The following is an 18,217-nucleotide window of genomic DNA, read 5'->3' as shown; positions in this document are numbered from 1 at the left end:
TACAGACGGGCAAGCAACACGTTTATGAAATGAGCAGATGTGTGTAACCAGTGTTTATGAGATTTGTGGCATTTTTGCACCTTGATTGGTTATTTACTGCTAAGAAGGGGGAAAAGTATAAACCATAAAATGGTCACATACAAGACAGATACGACGAGCTGCAGTTTGTTTATTTGAAAGGTATTTGCGTACACAAAAATTATTTTTCCAGTTATTGTGATTTACACTTGAGAGGTTTCATGCTAAGCTTGGTTCCATCTCACATATCCAGAAATGACGTTCATCGCAGTGTTCATTATACCATGTCTCTCCTTGATGAGATACGAAATAAAAAACAGCACAATTCCGTCCCCTTTGTTCGTCATAGACAGGCTGCCCATCTCTCCAGTACCTTGAAAATATCAAAATCATTTAGTTCCACCATATCAGAAATCAATACTCAGCGTTAACAGTCTGCAAGATGCTTACCCTTCCACCTCAGTCCTGTTGTTAACCCAGACCCACGTTCTCTCTCTCACTTTATCAGTCAGGCCGATCCAGAATCCGATCTCCGACGAGGGACTGATACTTTTCCGGATTGATGCGTTGTCATTTATGAGTTGCTATTTGAAAGCAGACACAGGAGTCGATTTCAAGTTTGTAGTGACATAGACTTGGAAGTTCCTGAAAACCCTTTTTTTCACGCTTGTTAAGCTTCGAACGAAACACATTTTTTTTATAGATTTTTTTTTAGAGATGGAAACCCACCTGCTCCTCCAAGTTGTCGATCACAAGTAAGTCGCTTCCTTGACTTATACAGTTTGCTCTGCTATCCGACCAATTCTTTTTGGAATCGGACACATATTTCGAAAAATAATAGCAGGATGATTTAAGAAGACTCCATCCTTCTTGGCATCTGCCACAGGATCGCTCTGTTGTAGCAGGAGATTAGAAACATCTCATTGTCATAGACTGTTTTTGATATTGATACATAAAAACACATCAATTGCACAGGTTTACAGCAAGTGTTCTCTTAGGGGAGAACGTTTTACCATACTGGACTGTTTGCCAATAAAGACACTTTGGAAGTCTGTCTTACCTATGGTGGTTTTATTAGACTTCAGAATGTCCCTCTCTGTATGTAGATTCTCAATCGCTCTCTGAAGGCTGTCAGGGAGGGTTGCAGTCTGTTTCACTTGCAGCTTTAGTTGCAGATGGTTGGCACGCTCTCTGGCTAGTTTTGCCTGGACCTCCAATTTAGCCCTGATGATCTCACTGATGTTGCGGAAATAGTTCATCTCAATGAGAATGGGTGTAGCAGCTGAACGAGGAAGCTGAAGGTCACCTTTGGCACCTGAGGCATAGAAGCTTGTCATAAGAAATAGATAGAGGAACTGTGGCAGCACGGGTTTGTGAATTCAAGATTGTGAAAACTCAATGTGGGCAGCCCCGTTGCCATCATGGCAGGGACGACACAGACTAACTCCTGGCTAATCCAGAAATGGGTGACGAGGTAGATTGTCAATAAAAATGTGCGGGTCATAATTAAAATGTATCCAAAACAATTTTTGTACTGTTAACAACATCTGCTCTTTTAGCATATTTTCTTAAAAAAAAAAAGATCAAATCAGGATATTTTTTGGATTAATTGCAATTAATCAAGTCTTTATCTCCACTGCACGCTTTGATTGGCTCTTAAACACTACAGGAAATGGTAATGCCCCGCTAAAATAATACCACAAATTACAGTTTGAGCTACACATATGAATAAATCTCTGACACGGTAAAAACAGAATCAAACTAAACTCTTATGCAGTCGGGTACTGATTTGGATTCTTCATTGTTGGTTCAGAAGAACAATCAAGTTCATTGGTTCATTCATTCTGGTGTAAAGTTACACATTCTAACATGGAGGTCATGGAATTGATTGCCTTTTGAGTTGGCCTCTAGTGGCCAATGATGAACTGCAGTTTTTGGCACTTCGGGTTGGGCTTCACTTCTCAGCACCAGAGGTTGTTCCAATTACAAGTATCCATTCGCTGCTCAAAATTGTGTCTCGCTACATCAAATCATTCAATGCATCAAGATAAACATTAACTATATCTCAGTCCAATTTGTTTTAAATTATGTAAAATGGCCGCTGGATGTAGAACATACTTGTACAGCATAAACCGATAAAAGATATTCATACTTTACTAAATAAATTGAGAATGTTTATATTCAATTGTGAATATAGTCTGGAGCTTCCATGTTTTGATATTGCTATTGGATACAAATCTAAGGAGGACTTGTACATCAGATATAGGAAATCGGCAGGTTTTTGTAAACTCTTACAGTAAATCCCCATGACAACAGCAGCGATCAGCAGAACAGCATTCAGCAGGGCCAGACTGAGTATAACCAGTCGGTGGTGTCGAAACACAGATCCACCTCTCACTGTCAACAGACATGATAAAGTTGTTCTTAGTTCAAATCTTATAATATATTTCATTTTCATCTTTCATTCTTTAAGTTAGACACATAATAAAATAAGGAGTAATATCAAGGTGATCTATAAAGAAAATGTGTATAAAGGAGAAGGACAATGGTCAGAAACAGCAGAAGATTTTATATTTTTGTTTTTAGTTCAGTTATGAGTTGCCTGTACCTTGTCCAAATGGTCGATGGCGAAAGCCAAAATTCCCATCTGTGTCAAAATCTTGCGAATTGTTTTGTTCGGATGACATTTCCTCCCCAGGTTCTGACTGTGACTGTGAGTCCTCCATTATACTAGTGCAAATGGTGCCTATTGATCTGTTTGTCTGCTTATACTAGTGATAAGGTGTGTGTGTGTGTGTGTGTGTGTGTGTGTGTGTGTGTGTGTGTGTGTGTGTGTGTGTGTGTGTGTGTGTGTGTGTGTGTGTGTGTGTGCGTGCGTGTGTGTGTGTGTGTGTGTTTGGACCCTGGTCTGGATGCCTTGTGGATGATTTTACATGCAGATGTGATACAGTTAATTTTACATTCAAATGTTCATACATGTTTATAACATTACATTGTAATTACACTGTTAATACTTGCTAGCCTATATGCAGATTGCTAAAATGCCAAACATTAAATTTTCTCCATTCTAGCCAAATAATGCTATATTTGCACCATCACATAGAGATCAATATGATATTCTTTGAGATTCTGAGTTATACATATTAAATACAGAATTGAAATGGATCAGATTTCTTTCATTCTTTAATTGCAGTATTATTTTGTATTTGTTGATACATTTATCTTACCGATAAATAGATAAGAAGATTGAAACCACTCTCACGTCATGGGTTATTATTGGCCAATAATTCATTTATCAATTCATTGTTTGCTAGTAACAAGTAATATTTGAACACGCTGGATCTTTTGACTCAGCTCCTTAAATAATCACCTCTCACAGCCACAGACTTAGTGGGTCATTAAAACCATTACAACTTTTTTTAAATGCACCTTATTACAAAGTATTTGTGAATGATTTATTAAAAACTTTAGATGTTAATCTCAGAATGATTACAATACAGAAGTTAAGTGAAGCAATACTCTACATATCAATATATTTTGATGCCATTATCGTAAACAACAATTCTAGTTGTCGTAGATGTAAGCAATATGCACATTAAATCTAACTGGATTTTCTTTTTTAATTTGCAGGTAACACTCTACTTTAACTTCCCTTATTCCACATTTAGAAAAGTATATGAGCATTGAATAAATGCTTTATTACACACTATGATGTAACATTACTATCTAACTATCTAACTGATCTAACATGCATATAGTGACAATACTTACATAATTAGTACCGAATGCAAAATACAGCTGAGGCTGATGGGAATGTCATTCGTTTTGCAGGTATTGGACAAAAATGGATTACCAAAGTCATTTGGATTCATCTTTTGGGGATCATAATGTCTGTACAACAAGTCAATCCATCCAATAGACCAAAGTGAGAGACCGACTGCTGCTGCATGGCTAAAATCAAAACAACACTTACAAACTAAACAGCAACAAAAAAGAAGGCACGGCAACAGAAAATATTCTTTAATGAGAATAAAAACATACTGTGTTAATCAAACACATCAGTGTGTTAGTCAAGAGAATCCCTACATACATTAGCGAGGCCATTGGTGAGGTCTCTAAAACTGCAGGGACAGCACAATTTTGAGCTGCATGTCAAGGAAAGTTTGTCCATGTAGCTAAATCCTTCTGAGAACATGTTTGGGAAAGGAATAGTTAGACATTTTGACACTTTTTCTTGCCAAGATGAGTTAATTGATACCACTCTCTGTTTGTTAAATATGAAGCCACGGTTAGCAACTAAAGCACAAATGAATTGAAGAACCACTGTTGTTGATATATTCCATGTATTTATTGATTTTAGATCAGAGAGACATGCATGCGAAAGATCCTGATATTGAAAATAGCAGGCTCTTCTCTTTCTCTTTTCGACATCACTCAGCTTCTCCACAGCTAGTTTGGTTGCATTTCACATAACCATTCCTTGTTCGCGTTGCAGTCTGCATCAAACCATGTTTCTCTTGGGTTGTCAATGTTCATAAGTGCTGCACAGTCCTCACCCTCTCCATAGTTGTCGGGCTGCCCTTGTGTCCAGTACCTAAAGCAAGGCCCAAGCAATATGAAGTTAGGAAGTTTACATTAACACGACATTCTGGGAATTCAGCACATTTGTTTTTTTGCTGAGGCATTGATCTTCTCTCCTCTCCACATTTTAACACAGCAACACTGCAAAAAAAAGGTATTTAAGCTCTTACCCTTCACCCTGCAGAGTTACATTATTTATCCACACCCAGTTGCTCTCTGCTTGAATATCTGTAAGGCCAATCCACATGCTCCCTGGCTTGTACGACCACGCTCGAAACCTGGCATTCATTTTAGGTAGGTACTCAAAAAGATTTACCTGGATAAACAGAGTTCAAACAACATTAGAATGTGTTACTTAACGATATACCTTTACTTATTCGCTGTGCAGGCCTAGCTAGCAACTGATGAGATGTGTTTGTCTCTTGTTTTCCACCAAAATGATACAAGACTCACCTGCTCCTCCAAGTTCTCAATCACAGCCAGATCGGCCCCACGCCTGAGACAGTCTGCCCGGCTGTCTGTCCAGTTTTTTAAGGAATTAAACGCTGATTTAGAATGGAAGTAGCACGATGTGTTCAATAGAGACCATCCGTGCTGGCATCGTCCACAATTGCTCACTGTTAAAAGAAGAAAATGAGTTCAAGTCACAACAAGATGAAGAGGTTTGATTCCAAAATGCAAAAAGTGTATTGCAATAATAGCCTCTCACACATATCAGATGTTTGCATCTGCAGCATCGCTTTCTCCACTTGTAGTGTCTCAATCCGTCTCTGAAAGCTGTCACTGAGGGCCATGTTCTGCTTAATTTGCAAGTTTAGTTGCTGGTGGCTCCTGACCACTTTCTCTTGTTGTTGTTGGACCTCTTCTTGAGCTTTGATCACTTCAGTCTGCATTACCTGAAGTTGCTTCACTTCTATTTGGAGTGCTGTTGCTGTTATTTGAAAGGGAGCAGATTCCTCACTGACTTTGCCACCTGTGATTAACAAAGAAAGTAACATTTTTATTCATCTTATGAATTAATGAATTTTTTTTTACCATATCATAGCATTGGGTTTTGATAAATATAGTTAATTTCTTGGTAAATGTGACTATAGCTCTGTTAATGAATGGATTAGCACAGTGTACTCCAAATTGACTGTAAACAAGTTAAGTATAGAGATCCAACAACCTTTCTTGGACTATTGTACTCACAGTAAATCCCAATAACGATTGCAGTTAACATCAAAATAGTGTTTAGCAGTCCTAAACCCATGATAACCAATGGATACAGCGGAAGATTTCTGGACCCAACTCTAACTGTGCAAGTGGACCCTGAACAAACAGACACATTGAAGTTAGCTTGATGGACAAGCAGATAATAATGCATTATGTTTGCTTTAAATCATTATGAGGACAGAATATATAGTGCAAGCCTACCATTGCTTCCTGTGTTATAGTGTAAGTATTTTCCACCCGTGCTGCTGCCATCATTTGAAACCATGTCTGGATATCCGTTATCAGGGTTTTTACACAGAATGCCACTTTGATCTGTGGAGGTGGCTGCTCTGTCAATATTACAAAACTGTGTGTGTGTGTGTGTGTGTGTGTGTGTGTGTGTGTGTGTGTGTGTGTGTGTGTGTGTGTGTGTGTGTGTGTGTGTGTGCGTGTTTGGTTGAATGCCCTTTACCCACTCTTATGTGAAAATGTCATTTTGCTTTTTGTCTCTCTTAAATTCTAAAAAGATTCCTTTCTGGTAATCTTAATAAAAGTGTTTCCAATTGATTTTCCAGAAAATGTACAATACCATGAGATATAGTATTTCTGTAAAAATGATTTAAAAAAAAGTCTCATGTCACCCCTGTGGTAAAACAAAAAGAAAGAAAAAAAAGGGTCCATGGGATCTGTAAAATGTACCATTATAGTCCTAATAATTTGGTATTAAATTTAAATTGGGAACTGAAACTTTATTATGTGGACAGCTCTATGTTTAGGACACTTAAATTGCGTCTGCTACTTGCGTCATTTCCTTTATTTTTATTTATGGTCGTTGGAGAGGTCGGCAATGAGGGAACATGTTGGATACGTATGTGAAACATCTTAAGAACGCCATGGAGACAGTTTATTTGATCGTTTCCGGGTTTGAGCGTGAGGAAATGATGTCGGTGTGTTGTTGCCTCTTTAGCCGACTTTAAACGTAGATAACTGACGTGCTTGTTCTGTAGACTTGCGGAACCCCTTCTGTGCGTTAACGTCCACCACGACAGTTCAGGGTTGCATTGCGGTGCTGCTGTAGTTTCTTTTTGCTAACTTACGTGTTAGCAAAGTCAAGCTAAGCGGACTCGCGCCACTACCGGAAATACGCTCCGTGGGATTTCATCATAAAATACACGCGGGCACGTTCGAAGATACGCCTCTTATTCTGAAACTCAAAAAAAGTTGCTCGAACGTCCTCGTTTTTGGTGTGTCATGCTTGACGCTGGTGCAACTATTTGCACGTATTTTTTTTGCGACGTTGTATTTTTCATACATTGTGTGCGTTGAGTGGCTTCGAGGCGTCTGGTAACTTAATACTTTAAAAATACTTTGACAGGCCGCTTTGTTAGCCGACGCGGCTAACATGTTAGCCGTGTGTACGGTTTTGTAGGAAAGAGTTGTCGTTAGGCCTGTTCGGGTTATTTCCATCACTGCCACTAGATAACAAGTCCCTAAACAGAAATGTCACTGGCGGACTATGAAAGACATTTCGACTCGCTGAATTCCGAGTTGGGCAGCGGGTCTGTGGTCAGTGAGCGATCCGCGTTGGGCACATATAATGGCGAAGAGGAGAAGTTGCATTACATTCCTATTCGGATCCTCGGGAGAGGGGCGTTTGGTGAAGCAACACTGTACAGAAGAACAGAGGTAAGTTGCATTTCTGTCCCAGCTGTGTTTGAAAGGTACCGACCACACGTTATGTTACTTAATGGACACTTTGTTGTTGAAAGTGTTTCTGAAATGTACATAATTTACCATTACTGTAACAACTACAATCAAAGGAAAACATGTATTTTGCAAGTTATGGGGTTTGCAGGCAGATACCAGTGCTTACGTTGAAAACATACTAATTATATCTATCAGACGTGTGTTGTCAGTAGTGCTGCACCTCGTTTTCTATGTGATTTATTATGCTTTACTGTCCTGAATGTGGCCGACTAGCTGAATTTCCCACTGTTAACCGTGTTTCCATACCCCCGTGAGAAATTCCTGAGTGAGATCTAGATAAATTGCTTTGCCATGCATTTCTTCTTCACCCTGTAGTCCAGTTCACTGTCATGTGACTTTGAAGACCCTTTCGTGCTGCCCCTCCCTTCCAAAAATGTATTCTGAACCAATTCTATTCCATAAAAAGCTTCTTTTTTTTTTTAGAAGATTTTTCCTCATCTGTATTCTGTAAGCTGGTGATTAGGACTGTGGAGAAGCTTACAATTGTACAGGGACAAATTTGAAAACTGATATTGTTGTTGTTGTTGTTGTTGTTGTTGTTGTTGTTGTTGTTGTTGTTGTTGTTATTATTTAATGACATGCCCCCCTCCCCCCTCCTGGCTTCCATAGGATAACTCTCTGGTAGTATGGAAAGAGGTGGAGCTGAACTCGCTCTCCGAAAAGGAGAGCCGAGACGTCATGAACGAAATAAGCATCCTCTCCATCCTGGAGCACAACAACATCATAGCCTACTTCAATCACTTCATGGATAAAAACACCTTGCTCATTGAGTTGGAGTATTGTAACGGTAGGCGAATGAGTGTGAGATTCATGTAAATGCTGTTTATCTGTGGTGGAACATGCTAAATGGCTTTCTCGTCACAGGAGGAAATCTGTATGATAAAATCAACCACCAGAATGGAAAACTTTTCAGTGAAGAGGTATGAGTGCAACAACAGCAGGGCATTTGTTTTATACAAGCAGACTATTCCTTATTATACCTTCACCGTGTACATGTTTCTTTAGGTGGTCATTTGGTACCTGTACCAAATTGCCTCGGCAGTGTCCCACATCCACAAGGCTGGGGTCTTACACAGGTAAGATCTTCAGCACATTGTCATGCCCTTGTTTGTAACAATTATTGTTATTGTTTTGGTAATGAACCCTCCTTTTTTTCTGTCAGAGATATCAAAACTCTGAACATTTTCCTAACCAAGACTGACCTCATCAAGCTGGGCGACTATGGCCTCGCAAAGAAGCTAGACTCTGAGTTTTCAATGGCAGAGACTGTAAGTTATGATCCCCCCTCAGCATATTCAATCAGACTGGCTGTGATTTAGTAACACTAACACCTTTTTCCTTCTTTTGTAACTCCAGTGTGTGGGAACTCCATATTACATGTCACCTGAATTGTGCCAGGGATCGAAGTACAACTTCAAATCAGACATCTGGGCCATGGGTTGTGTCATTTTTGAAGTCTTGGTTCTTACAAGAACATTTGATGCAACGGTAAGTTTGTAAACCTGTTAGGAATTGCTTATGTCCACCTCGCCAGACTTAACTTATTTCGCTGCTTGTGTCCACCAGAACCCCCTGAACCTCTGTGTGAAAATAGTCCAGGGCAACTGGACCATGGACGTAAACTCGGATGTTTATTCAGCTGCATTGATCAAACTGGTGTACGAGTGCCTCGATCAAGTGAGTAAAGGGAATCAGGGAGGAGAGGGTTGTGTCCAATTGTTATGAAATAAATGGTTTGGTGCCATAGATGATGCTATAAGCTAAGGAAAAAGATAACTGCCATCTGTGTGGGATACCACTGTAAAGTTCTTGAGATCTCTTTGTGTTGCAGGATCCAGCGAAGAGGCCTACATCTGATCAGATTCTTGACCAGCCATTCATCTCCTGCTGCAGACAGTAAGTTGATTAAAAGGGAAATATATATTTCCTTAATAAGAATGTATTTTAGATTCATTTAAAACCCCCACGACAACCCACTGACATGTTAATTCTCTGTAAGGGAGCTTGAAGAGCGAGTTGCCCTGCTGAATTCAGCAATGAAAAAACCAAAGTAAGTTTTTGTTTGTTTTATTTTCTCCACTGTAAAAGCCTGTCTATCCTCCCTTAAGTAGGATTGTATTGTATATAATGGATTTGTTTTCACAGGCTGAGCACAGTGACTGACACTCCTGTCGCTGTGGTGACCACGCGTTCAAGGGATCTGTACTTCTGGGGTGGAGGGAAGTTCACCCCCCAGAAACTGGACACCTTTAAAGGGGGCACCAGTGCCCAACATGTGTGTGCAGGAGAGAGTCACTTTGCGGTGGTGACAGTGGAAAAGGAGCTGTATACCTGGGCAGTGAGTATGAATCACTCACCATCTCTCTGGCAGTGATATACTGCGTCCAGTGGTGCTTCACTACAATGACCTTTCTCCAACTTCTCTTCAGAATGTCCAATGCGGAGCCAAGATGGTGGGCCAGCTGGGCCATGGAGACCAGGCCTCGTACCGGCAGCCAAAGAGGGTGGAAAAGCTACTGGGGAAGGCCATTCGACAGGTGGCATGTGGTGCTGACTTCACTGCCTGCATCACCGGTGAGTGAGGAAAGCTTCCGGCCAAAAACAGGAACCTGACAGAAACAGTTCTTTTCTTCTGTAAAGACACATTCTGAACCCTCTGCTGCTGCTTTTCCAGATGAGGACCAGATGTACATGTTTGGATCGGACTATTACGGCTGCATCGGGGTGGAGGGTGAGCTCGGCGTAGAGGTTTTGGAACCAGTGCTTTTGGAGTTTTTCGAGGAGCGGCCCGTCCAGCAGGTTTCGTGTGGAGACAACCATGTGGTGGTTCTGACTCAGAGTGGGGACATCTTCTCCTGGGGCTGCGGAGAGTACGGTACATAGAGTTGCTTTATTTCCTGTTGTTTTGAGCTGATTAAATCTCTGCCAGATTGTTTTTGCTGTTACAGCTGCAGCCAGCAGGTGGCGATAGTGGCCCTTTTAATATACAATACTGCTCAGTCAAATTCGCTCTGTTTTCCTGCTGCAGGGCGTCTCGGCCTGGAATGTGAGGATGACTTTTCTTCCCCGATGCAAGTAAGATTTTGTTTCCTGTTCTGACATAATCTTGACAGGAGCCAGTAAGATACGTGTTTAAGCAACGTAGTAGAATTGTCTTATTTGTAGCAATTCATTTCAAAAGTGCTGTGTGTTTTCTGTTTTTTTCCAGGTGGAGATCCCTAAAGGAGCCACCATCTCGTCAGTCTCATGTGCCAGCGATGGAACCTTCTTTTTAACAGAAATGGGCAAAGTCCTCGCATGTGGAAACAATGAATTCAACAAGCTCGGTCTGAACCAGGGAATCTCTGGTCTCAAAAACCACCCTGGAGAGGTACCTGGTTACGCTCAAAGGACTGTAATAACAGAGACTTTAGGGGATGCAGCCATGTTTATGGTTATTTCTTTACATTACAACAGGGTAACCAGGGGATCCCGTACATCACCACACTGACCTTAGTAAAGCAGCTGGCGAGGTTCAAGATTGAGGCCATAGCCCCAGGAAAGACCCACACAGCTGCACTCGATGGTACCGTAAAAAAACAGTTGATATTTTTTGTGTAAATGAAAATTTGCACCATTTTTCATACACATACGTTCATATGTCTTGCTATGCAGTACGTGGTCGCCTGATCACCTTTGGATGCAACAAGTACGGACAGCTGGGTGTAAAGGACTTTAAGAAGCACCAGGGTGTCCAAGTCCTTGTAGGACCCTTCGGAGGGAAGATAGTGACTAAAGTGTCTTGTGGAGACGGCTTCACCATTGCAGCCACTGAGGGTAAGAACGTGTACAGTCCTGTGGTACTTCTACCACACTGATATCTACATTTTTTTGATTTTATTGTTGAGGTTTGTGGCAGTTATCTTTCTTTCCAGAAGCCATGGATCTTTGCTCTGAGGACAAATGTTTTTGTTTCTTGCAGACAATCAGATCTTTGCCTGGGGAAACGCAGGAAACGGGCGGCTTGGGATGCCCGCTGATAAGGGATTCGGTTCAGAGGTGTGCCCTGCCATGCCGAGGCCTATCTTCGGTTCCCTCCACCATGTACCAGACCTTTCTTGCCGTGGCTGGCACACCATTATCATAATGGGTTAGTGATAACAACCACACGCTTGCATGGTGTACTGGTACAAGCAGCCAGCCCTCTTATATGTTTTTTTCCTTTGCAGAGAAAGTGCTCAACTCCAAGGTTATTCGCTCCAACAGCAGCGGACTGTCAGTTGGTAGTGGTAAATACTTTTCTTTGGTCACAGTGTGTGTGTTGTGTATGGATGGATTTGATCAAGAATACACGTGCACTTACACCTGCAAGTCTACATTGTTTGTGTATGTGTCAATGTTTATGTGTATACATAGGACTGGGCCAGGAGGCGTCGACATCCACAGTGGACCTGGACATAGAACGTGGTTCAGAGACGGGGTGTCGTGACAGGGGTCTTGGGGGTACACTAGAGGATAATACGGAGGAGTGCTTCATGGAGACCCCGATGATGTCACTGGCAAGTCAGACTGGGGACAGCTCCTGCCCTCTCTGGCTTAGAAAGGTTTGTTATCATGAAAGAACCATGAGGAATGTTTGTTTGAATCCTAAAAGGAAAACCTTGCAGTGTTCTTATTCAGAGTGGTTCTCATTCAACAGGAGCTTGAGAATGCAGAATTCATCCCGATGCCGGAAGGATCAGAGGAATCCACTCCTGACCAGCTCTCTTCTGTCTCTGAGAGCGTCACTCTACCTTATGAGGAGCTGAAAGAACTAAAGGCTGCGGCAGAAGCCGTCAGCACGAAGAAAGACCTGTCGGTAATGCCAACGTAGCCGTCCTTTGCACTTAGAATGCACTAGACATGAATTATGTACTCCAAATGATTCTGATGATCATGCTGTGTGATACTGCATTTTGAAACGCGTGTTTTTTTTTTTTTTTTTTAGACTAAACGAATGAGCTGTGATAAAGTCAATGGACTGGAGGAGGCTGACGTCTGCAAAAAAGGAGAATCAGGCGCATGTTGCAAAGCAAGTCATGAGGTCACACAGGTATCCAATCTGCACCATCAGCCCGGTAAATCATAATCTAATCGGTACATCCCGTTGCCACAGTATTTGACAGAAGAGCTTTTTTTTGCAGCTGCGAGAGACTGTCGCTCATCAAGATTTGAGGATCCAGATGCTTGAAAAGCAGGTGAGACATTTTTCCCCCAAAAAACCTCAAGTTTGAGCGTTGTGCATGAGTAATGAATTCCTGCTGCCTCTAGGTCAACGAGCAGCAGAAGGAGAACGAAAGGCTCTGGGCAGCAATCAACCGCTCGACGCTACGAGAAGCTGGGTGCGACAATAACGGAAACCATCCCTCTGATGCCCGCATGCCCGGGGATGGAGGAGAAAGAGGAGGCGGATTCACAAACCATGTGGGCCAATCAGCAGGGGCCAGTGTGTGACACTTTGCCTTTTGACAGACGAGTGAAGAGGTTAGACGAGGAGTGGAAACTGGGTTTGGCATGCAGTAGACGGTGCAGCCTCGTGCCCACTCAAAGTGGTTACATACAGCATACATGGTTGACTAACGTGCTAAGTTGCATTATTACAATCTGTTACACGTGTAATACTGTATAATAGCTTGCACACACTCGTATGGGTGCAGGGATCTAGCTAGTTTCTCCACAGACTGAACTGTTGGCTGGATTCCTCATGAAGCGCCCGACACCTGTGAGAGACAATCATCGTCATCAAAGCGATCATAGTGTTACTCTGTAATGTGAATGTCGAGTCCATGTTCTCGTGGTATTGTTGACTTTAAGTGATGTCAGCGTTCGGGCTTCAGACCGTAGCGCCACACATGTTAGTATTTATCAAATAAGAGCATCTTTTGGTCAAACATTAGTTACCTTTTGTAAACTGTTAAGCGATGGTTTGCCAGGATGTTGTCCAGATTGCATGACTCGTGTTTGCGCCACTTCCAATTTGAAAACATAACTTTTCTTATGTATCGCATTATTTTTAATCATCTTATACATTTGATCTTCTTAAAAAACAGTGCCAAATACAAAATAGCCTCTTAAACAGTTTGTGTATCTGACATATTAGCTATTACATTATTCAAATTATCTCTTGCAAATATATACTTTTTAAAAATGTGCATATTTCATTGTCATATGAAAGTATTTGTGTGAAACACCAAAACTACTGATTTCATTTTTTAACTACTTTTGAGTTCCTTCCTCTTATTGCCATCGTTGACTCTTTAATTTGTTCTGGGGCAGCATATATAAAGGTCTCTCTTCTGCGTGATATGTATAAACAGTTTTCTTTGATTGTGAAAGCATTTATGATATAGCTGACCTCGCAGCCATAAAGTTATTTTCCTATTGCTTTTTAACCATTTTATCTGTCTTTGGTACTTGGAAATGTTTTTTGATGTTGTTTTGCCTTATTTTGCATAATGTCATCAATTGTGAAAGCAAATATAAAATTGCATTTAGTTACATTTTTCTGCTTGATGTCCATTGTGTGTGTGTGTGTGTGTGTGTGTGTGTGTGTGTGTGTGTGTGTGTGTGTGTGTGTGTGCGTGTGTGCGTGTGCGCGTCAGATATTCACGCAGTAAAATGCAATGTTAAATACAGTCACAGTGGCTGAGCAAGCTATTGAAACCAACATTTTTGCAAAAATGACAGGTAATTTTTTAAAATAGAAATGTGGTTTATTTTTTTTAACAGTTAATCAAATATTGTTGAGATGCAACGGACAAACACGTCCTCATTGCTACACAGAAGCTATTTCTATTTGTTCATATGAACATGTACTATTCTGGTGAAGAACTAAAACTATCTTGGAACATTTTAGTTAATGTAAAATATGGATTGCAGACAAGAGAACTGTAGCAAACTACGTACTGTATACGGGGTTTAATTTAGAGTGTACTGACTAATGAGGGTGACTTGATATGCTGACACCAGAGGATCTCTGGTTCCAATGGTCCAAGGCCAAAGCGTCGGTTCAGGGTCAGGTCTGGTCAGCTCACTTAGGGCTTCGTGCAGATTCTTTGTATGTACCTCGTGGTTTTTTCTTTCATTTGTTGTCTTTGACACCTGAATAAAAAAAAAACAGCAAATTCTTACTAAATTAATCAAGTTAGTCAAGCATTAAATTACCATGAATTTGGGAATTATGGGGAATAAAGAGGCAGTGGTTGAGATATCCTTACTTTTAGTGTTGGAAGAACCAACAAACAACTGAAAATGACATTTTCCCATAATGCAACCAATATTTAATAGTATATTTCCGTTCCCTATAGCTCGTAAATGGACATGCCTTTCAACCTACACCTCCAGTTTGTAATGCAGACAAAGTTATGTAGTATTCAATCTTTTTAAAGAGGCTAAATTGTTATTGGCCTACCTTTTTTGCTCTTGCTATGGGGTTTGTAGTTATCCATGGCATATCCCGTGCTCCCGTAAACTTTGAAGACTGGACGTCGTGATTTCAAGTTTTTACAGATTTGGACATGCTTCTGTAGGTTTTCACTTGCAAACGTTCGGTTGCAGATTGAGCAAGGAACGAACTGAAGGCTGGTGTCTTTGCCATCTTCCTGTCTGAGCTCCTCCTGCTCTCGGATGGTGGAATGATGAGAGGGATTAGAAACTGGTGGGAGCATTTGTCCCCCAGACAGTTTTCTTTCTGCAACGATGTGCTTTTCTGTTGCAGTTGCATTAGAAGCTTTCTCTGGACTCCTTCGAATGTTTGTCCCCTCTGCTCGTCTACTGTACCGCCTCTGCTCCTCACTCCTTTGGTCATCACATGCAGTTCTCTGGATTTTTTGTCTTATTTTTTCTTCAACCCGCCACAGCTTCTCTTGCAGCATGAGCTCTTTTGCATGAATTGCTCTGGCCAGCAGCACTTCTTCACTGGGTTGCCTGTGTGAGTCTTTTCTTGGATCTTGGAATCCAGTGGTCTTCCGGGTGCCATTTGAATGGTGGTCTTGGGGCAACAAAAGGCCGCTTGGTTGTTCTAAGTCATACAGATCAAATGAGTCTTGTTTTCTTGGGTTGAGAGGTCTTCTGTGGCTAACAGGCTTATTTGGAAATGGCAGGTCTTCCCCATCTGCTCTCCGGCCACCACTATGTTGTTCTTGAGTATAGACACTGTCATTTCTTTTTCCTGCAGTGTTGTACTGAGGACTGTGTTTTCTTCTTGTGTTCATGACTTCGTCTGTTTTCACAGAGATCTATGTCAGACACCTGAGCCCTCCACACCTGCCACTGAGGGATTTTTCCTGTCATTTTAAAACCAAGCAGGAAAAATGTCAGGCTAACACTTTTTTTTTTACACGTTTGACATGGCATTTCTTGGATAACATTTGCTAGCAAAATGATCGATGTCAATGCCAGAATTCTTTTTTTTTTTTTTTGTAAATTACCCAAAAACCCGTCTAGAATCTGAAACGTTTAACTGACCTTTTGCATGTCGTCTGAATCAGAAGTAACGTTGAGTTTAGTTGTCTATCTATAGATAAAGCAACTCAGAGATAGCCACAAGTACTGTGACGACTGCTTTTTCCCAACCTTTACGTTGGTTGCCTAGAAACCAAAGCCGAAACTGAACATCTCGGGTTCTCTCTGATTGGTCCACTAAATATCACTTCCTGAAGCGAAGTCCCGGATGTTTTTAAAAATAAAACCGACATCATTCGGAGCCGAATAGTCAACTCACGGCTTCCTATCAACAATATACAGGTGAACCTTCTGACGAACAACTAGCTTTCGTGTATTCATACTGCATGAATACGAAGCTAAACGTGTTAGATATCCGGGTTGCAAATCATTTTGAACATTCCTACATCGTGTTAGCATAGCTTTTAGCAGACAATGTAGCCCCTGCAATGCATGATGGGTCCATAATGATAACAACGCAGCATCCAAGTAGCTACTGACTTGTTTCTCCTTTCCTAGGTACACTATGTGCAACGAAGACCTCATTTCAGTGGATTATGAAATTTTTGGCAGAGTGCAAGGTGTATTTTTTCGGAAATACACTCAAGTGAGTTTGACAGTGATATAAAGTTGGCCCAACGAGCAGTGTACCGGCTTTTTCTGGAGCTTTCAACCGTATCTCATGTAGTTAATTCAGTTAATTACCATGGATGATGATGATAAACTTAGGAATAATTGTAGTTAAAAGCTAGTAAGTTGACCTGGGTTTTAATGCTCATAGACTTTTTCAGAATGATAATTTTCCTTTTGTTTTTAAACATTAAAACATGTCAACGTGTCCGTCAAAACCAAATATTAGCCTGAATATGAGTTTGTTTTACTTTACTTACATTTCTTTGAGTTGAGTTGTCTGTGTCCTATAATGCTTAGAGAGCTAACACTTAGCAGTGTTCAAGACCCATCCTGTGCACTGTATCCCACTAATATTCCCATAATACTCCATCAATATCCTACACCTGCTATTTCATTAATCCACTGTTTAATTTTCTAGGCAGAAGGGAGGAGGCTTGGCCTGGTGGGATGGGTCCAAAACACAGGCACGGGAACTGTTCAGGGGCAACTACAAGGCCCCCGCAGCAAGGTGAAAGAAATGCAAGAATGGCTGAAATCCACCGGGAGCCCCAAGTCACACATAACCAAAGCAGAGTTCAAGAATGAGAAAACGGTTGATAGCCTAGAATACTCATCTTTTGACATAGTCAAATAAAACAACCCATAGATTGTCCTTGTAATATAACCATTGATGCAGATATTTAATTTATTTGTTTATTAGTTGGAGTGCAGCTCAAGTAATAAAGAAAGTGTGTTATGCCATCTCCTTTATATCTACACACTAGGCCTATAAGAAATTCCTCAATAATTAACATGGAAAATGCCTTCCAACTTGCTTCATAATGTTTGAGTGTTATTGTAGCAACAGCAATAAGGGATTATTTGACAAGGTGGCTACATTATTTAACGGAGATTGTCAACAAAAGGTAAATCTGTTAGAAGGGGTATTTGCAAACAAGCCAGAGTCCAGCAGACATCCCGCTGAGCAAACAGGCAATGTATGACCTTGAAATCTGTCACCGCTGTCTTCATTTGCCTCCACAAAGACGGACTGCAAGAATCTGAGGGGAGCCTGCTGAATGACTTAATACTCATCAGAATGCTGCTGCCCTCCTTTGGAAAGCACTGAGCTCTGCGGGTGGCTGTGGAGAAACACTGACAAAATAGTCAAAGCTGTAAAGTCATCTTTGAGGTTATCCTCAATTTGTTTACATTTTATGAATTATGGAGAATACTCTTCATGAAGGTCACTCATGATGTCACATGCCTAACTAAATTTCCAGGAGGTATAGAGAGTGGGATTGATAAGAGTGAAGACGATACTTTGTTTAGGTTCTATGAATTAGTGTTGGATGACAATTAACTTGATTTGTTGAATTGCACACTGAAAAACGTGGACGGAAAAAGTAGTGAAAACTGTTGCATGTGAAAAGATGCTGGGAACATTGAACTGGAACAACTAAATAACTTTCATCGATGTTTGTCTTGTGTCTTTTTTAGTGTGATATATATATATAGTTTTATTTTATATATTTTTTTAATAAAATGAAATATCAACATATTTGAAAATATAAGGGTAATTCAA

At 40.8% G+C, this 18,217-nt stretch overlaps 4 protein-coding genes across 5 annotated transcripts; 2 read left to right on the top strand and 2 right to left on the bottom strand.

Annotated features, from left to right (window-relative positions):
* Positions 1-129: 129 nt before the first annotated feature.
* Positions 130-2,752, bottom strand: LOC311016263 (uncharacterized protein). Its single transcript, XM_084013862.1, has 6 exons — positions 2,627-2,752; positions 2,314-2,415; positions 1,079-1,333; positions 748-911; positions 469-602; positions 130-391 (listed from the first exon to the last, which is right to left on the bottom strand). Exons 1-6 carry the CDS (start codon positions 2,742-2,744, stop codon positions 238-240), a joined length of 927 nt encoding a protein of 308 aa, XP_083869988.1. The 5' UTR covers positions 2,745-2,752; the 3' UTR covers positions 130-237.
* Positions 2,753-4,439: 1,687 nt separating this feature from the next.
* On the bottom strand, positions 4,440-6,108 carry LOC311015910 (CD209 antigen-like protein C). Of its 2 annotated transcripts, XM_084013357.1 has the most exons (6): positions 6,016-6,108; positions 5,791-5,910; positions 5,309-5,572; positions 5,053-5,216; positions 4,770-4,915; positions 4,440-4,612 (listed from the first exon to the last, which is right to left on the bottom strand). In XM_084013357.1, exons 1-6 carry the CDS (start codon positions 6,077-6,079, stop codon positions 4,468-4,470), a joined length of 903 nt encoding a protein of 300 aa, XP_083869483.1. In that variant the 5' UTR covers positions 6,080-6,108; the 3' UTR covers positions 4,440-4,467. The 2 variants fall into 2 exon arrangements, with proteins under 2 accessions (XP_083869483.1, XP_083869484.1); XM_084013358.1 differs by lacking the exon at positions 5,791-5,910 and having other exon boundaries at positions 6,016-6,090.
* Positions 6,109-6,673: 565 nt separating this feature from the next.
* Positions 6,674-13,616, top strand: nek9 (NIMA related kinase 9). Its single transcript, XM_084014193.1, has 23 exons — positions 6,674-7,479; positions 8,170-8,347; positions 8,425-8,480; positions 8,566-8,636; positions 8,723-8,828; positions 8,917-9,048; positions 9,127-9,237; positions 9,392-9,456; positions 9,560-9,610; positions 9,706-9,898; positions 9,990-10,134; positions 10,235-10,435; positions 10,589-10,635; positions 10,769-10,930; positions 11,017-11,125; positions 11,215-11,376; positions 11,522-11,689; positions 11,769-11,828; positions 11,956-12,143; positions 12,239-12,397; positions 12,527-12,631; positions 12,723-12,776; positions 12,850-13,616. Exons 1-23 carry the CDS (start codon positions 7,294-7,296, stop codon positions 13,030-13,032), a joined length of 2,892 nt encoding a protein of 963 aa, XP_083870319.1. The 5' UTR covers positions 6,674-7,293; the 3' UTR covers positions 13,033-13,616.
* Positions 13,617-16,212: 2,596 nt separating this feature from the next.
* On the top strand, positions 16,213-18,109 carry acyp1 (acylphosphatase 1, erythrocyte (common) type). Its single transcript, XM_084014194.1, has 3 exons — positions 16,213-16,323; positions 16,540-16,627; positions 17,072-18,109. The coding sequence occupies exons 2-3, from the start codon at positions 16,547-16,549 to the stop codon at positions 17,285-17,287; spliced, it is 297 nt and encodes a 98-aa protein (XP_083870320.1). The 5' UTR covers positions 16,213-16,323; positions 16,540-16,546; the 3' UTR covers positions 17,288-18,109.
* Positions 18,110-18,217: the final 108 nt, after the last annotated feature.

Source organism: Eutrigla gurnardus (assembly GCF_963514095.1).
Source record: "Eutrigla gurnardus genome assembly, chromosome: 7".
In the NCBI taxonomy this organism is placed as follows: domain Eukaryota; kingdom Metazoa; phylum Chordata; class Actinopteri; order Perciformes; family Triglidae; genus Eutrigla; species Eutrigla gurnardus.
The sequence above is the reverse complement of the archived record's forward strand: the minus strand, read 5'-3'. Positions and strand labels throughout refer to the sequence as shown.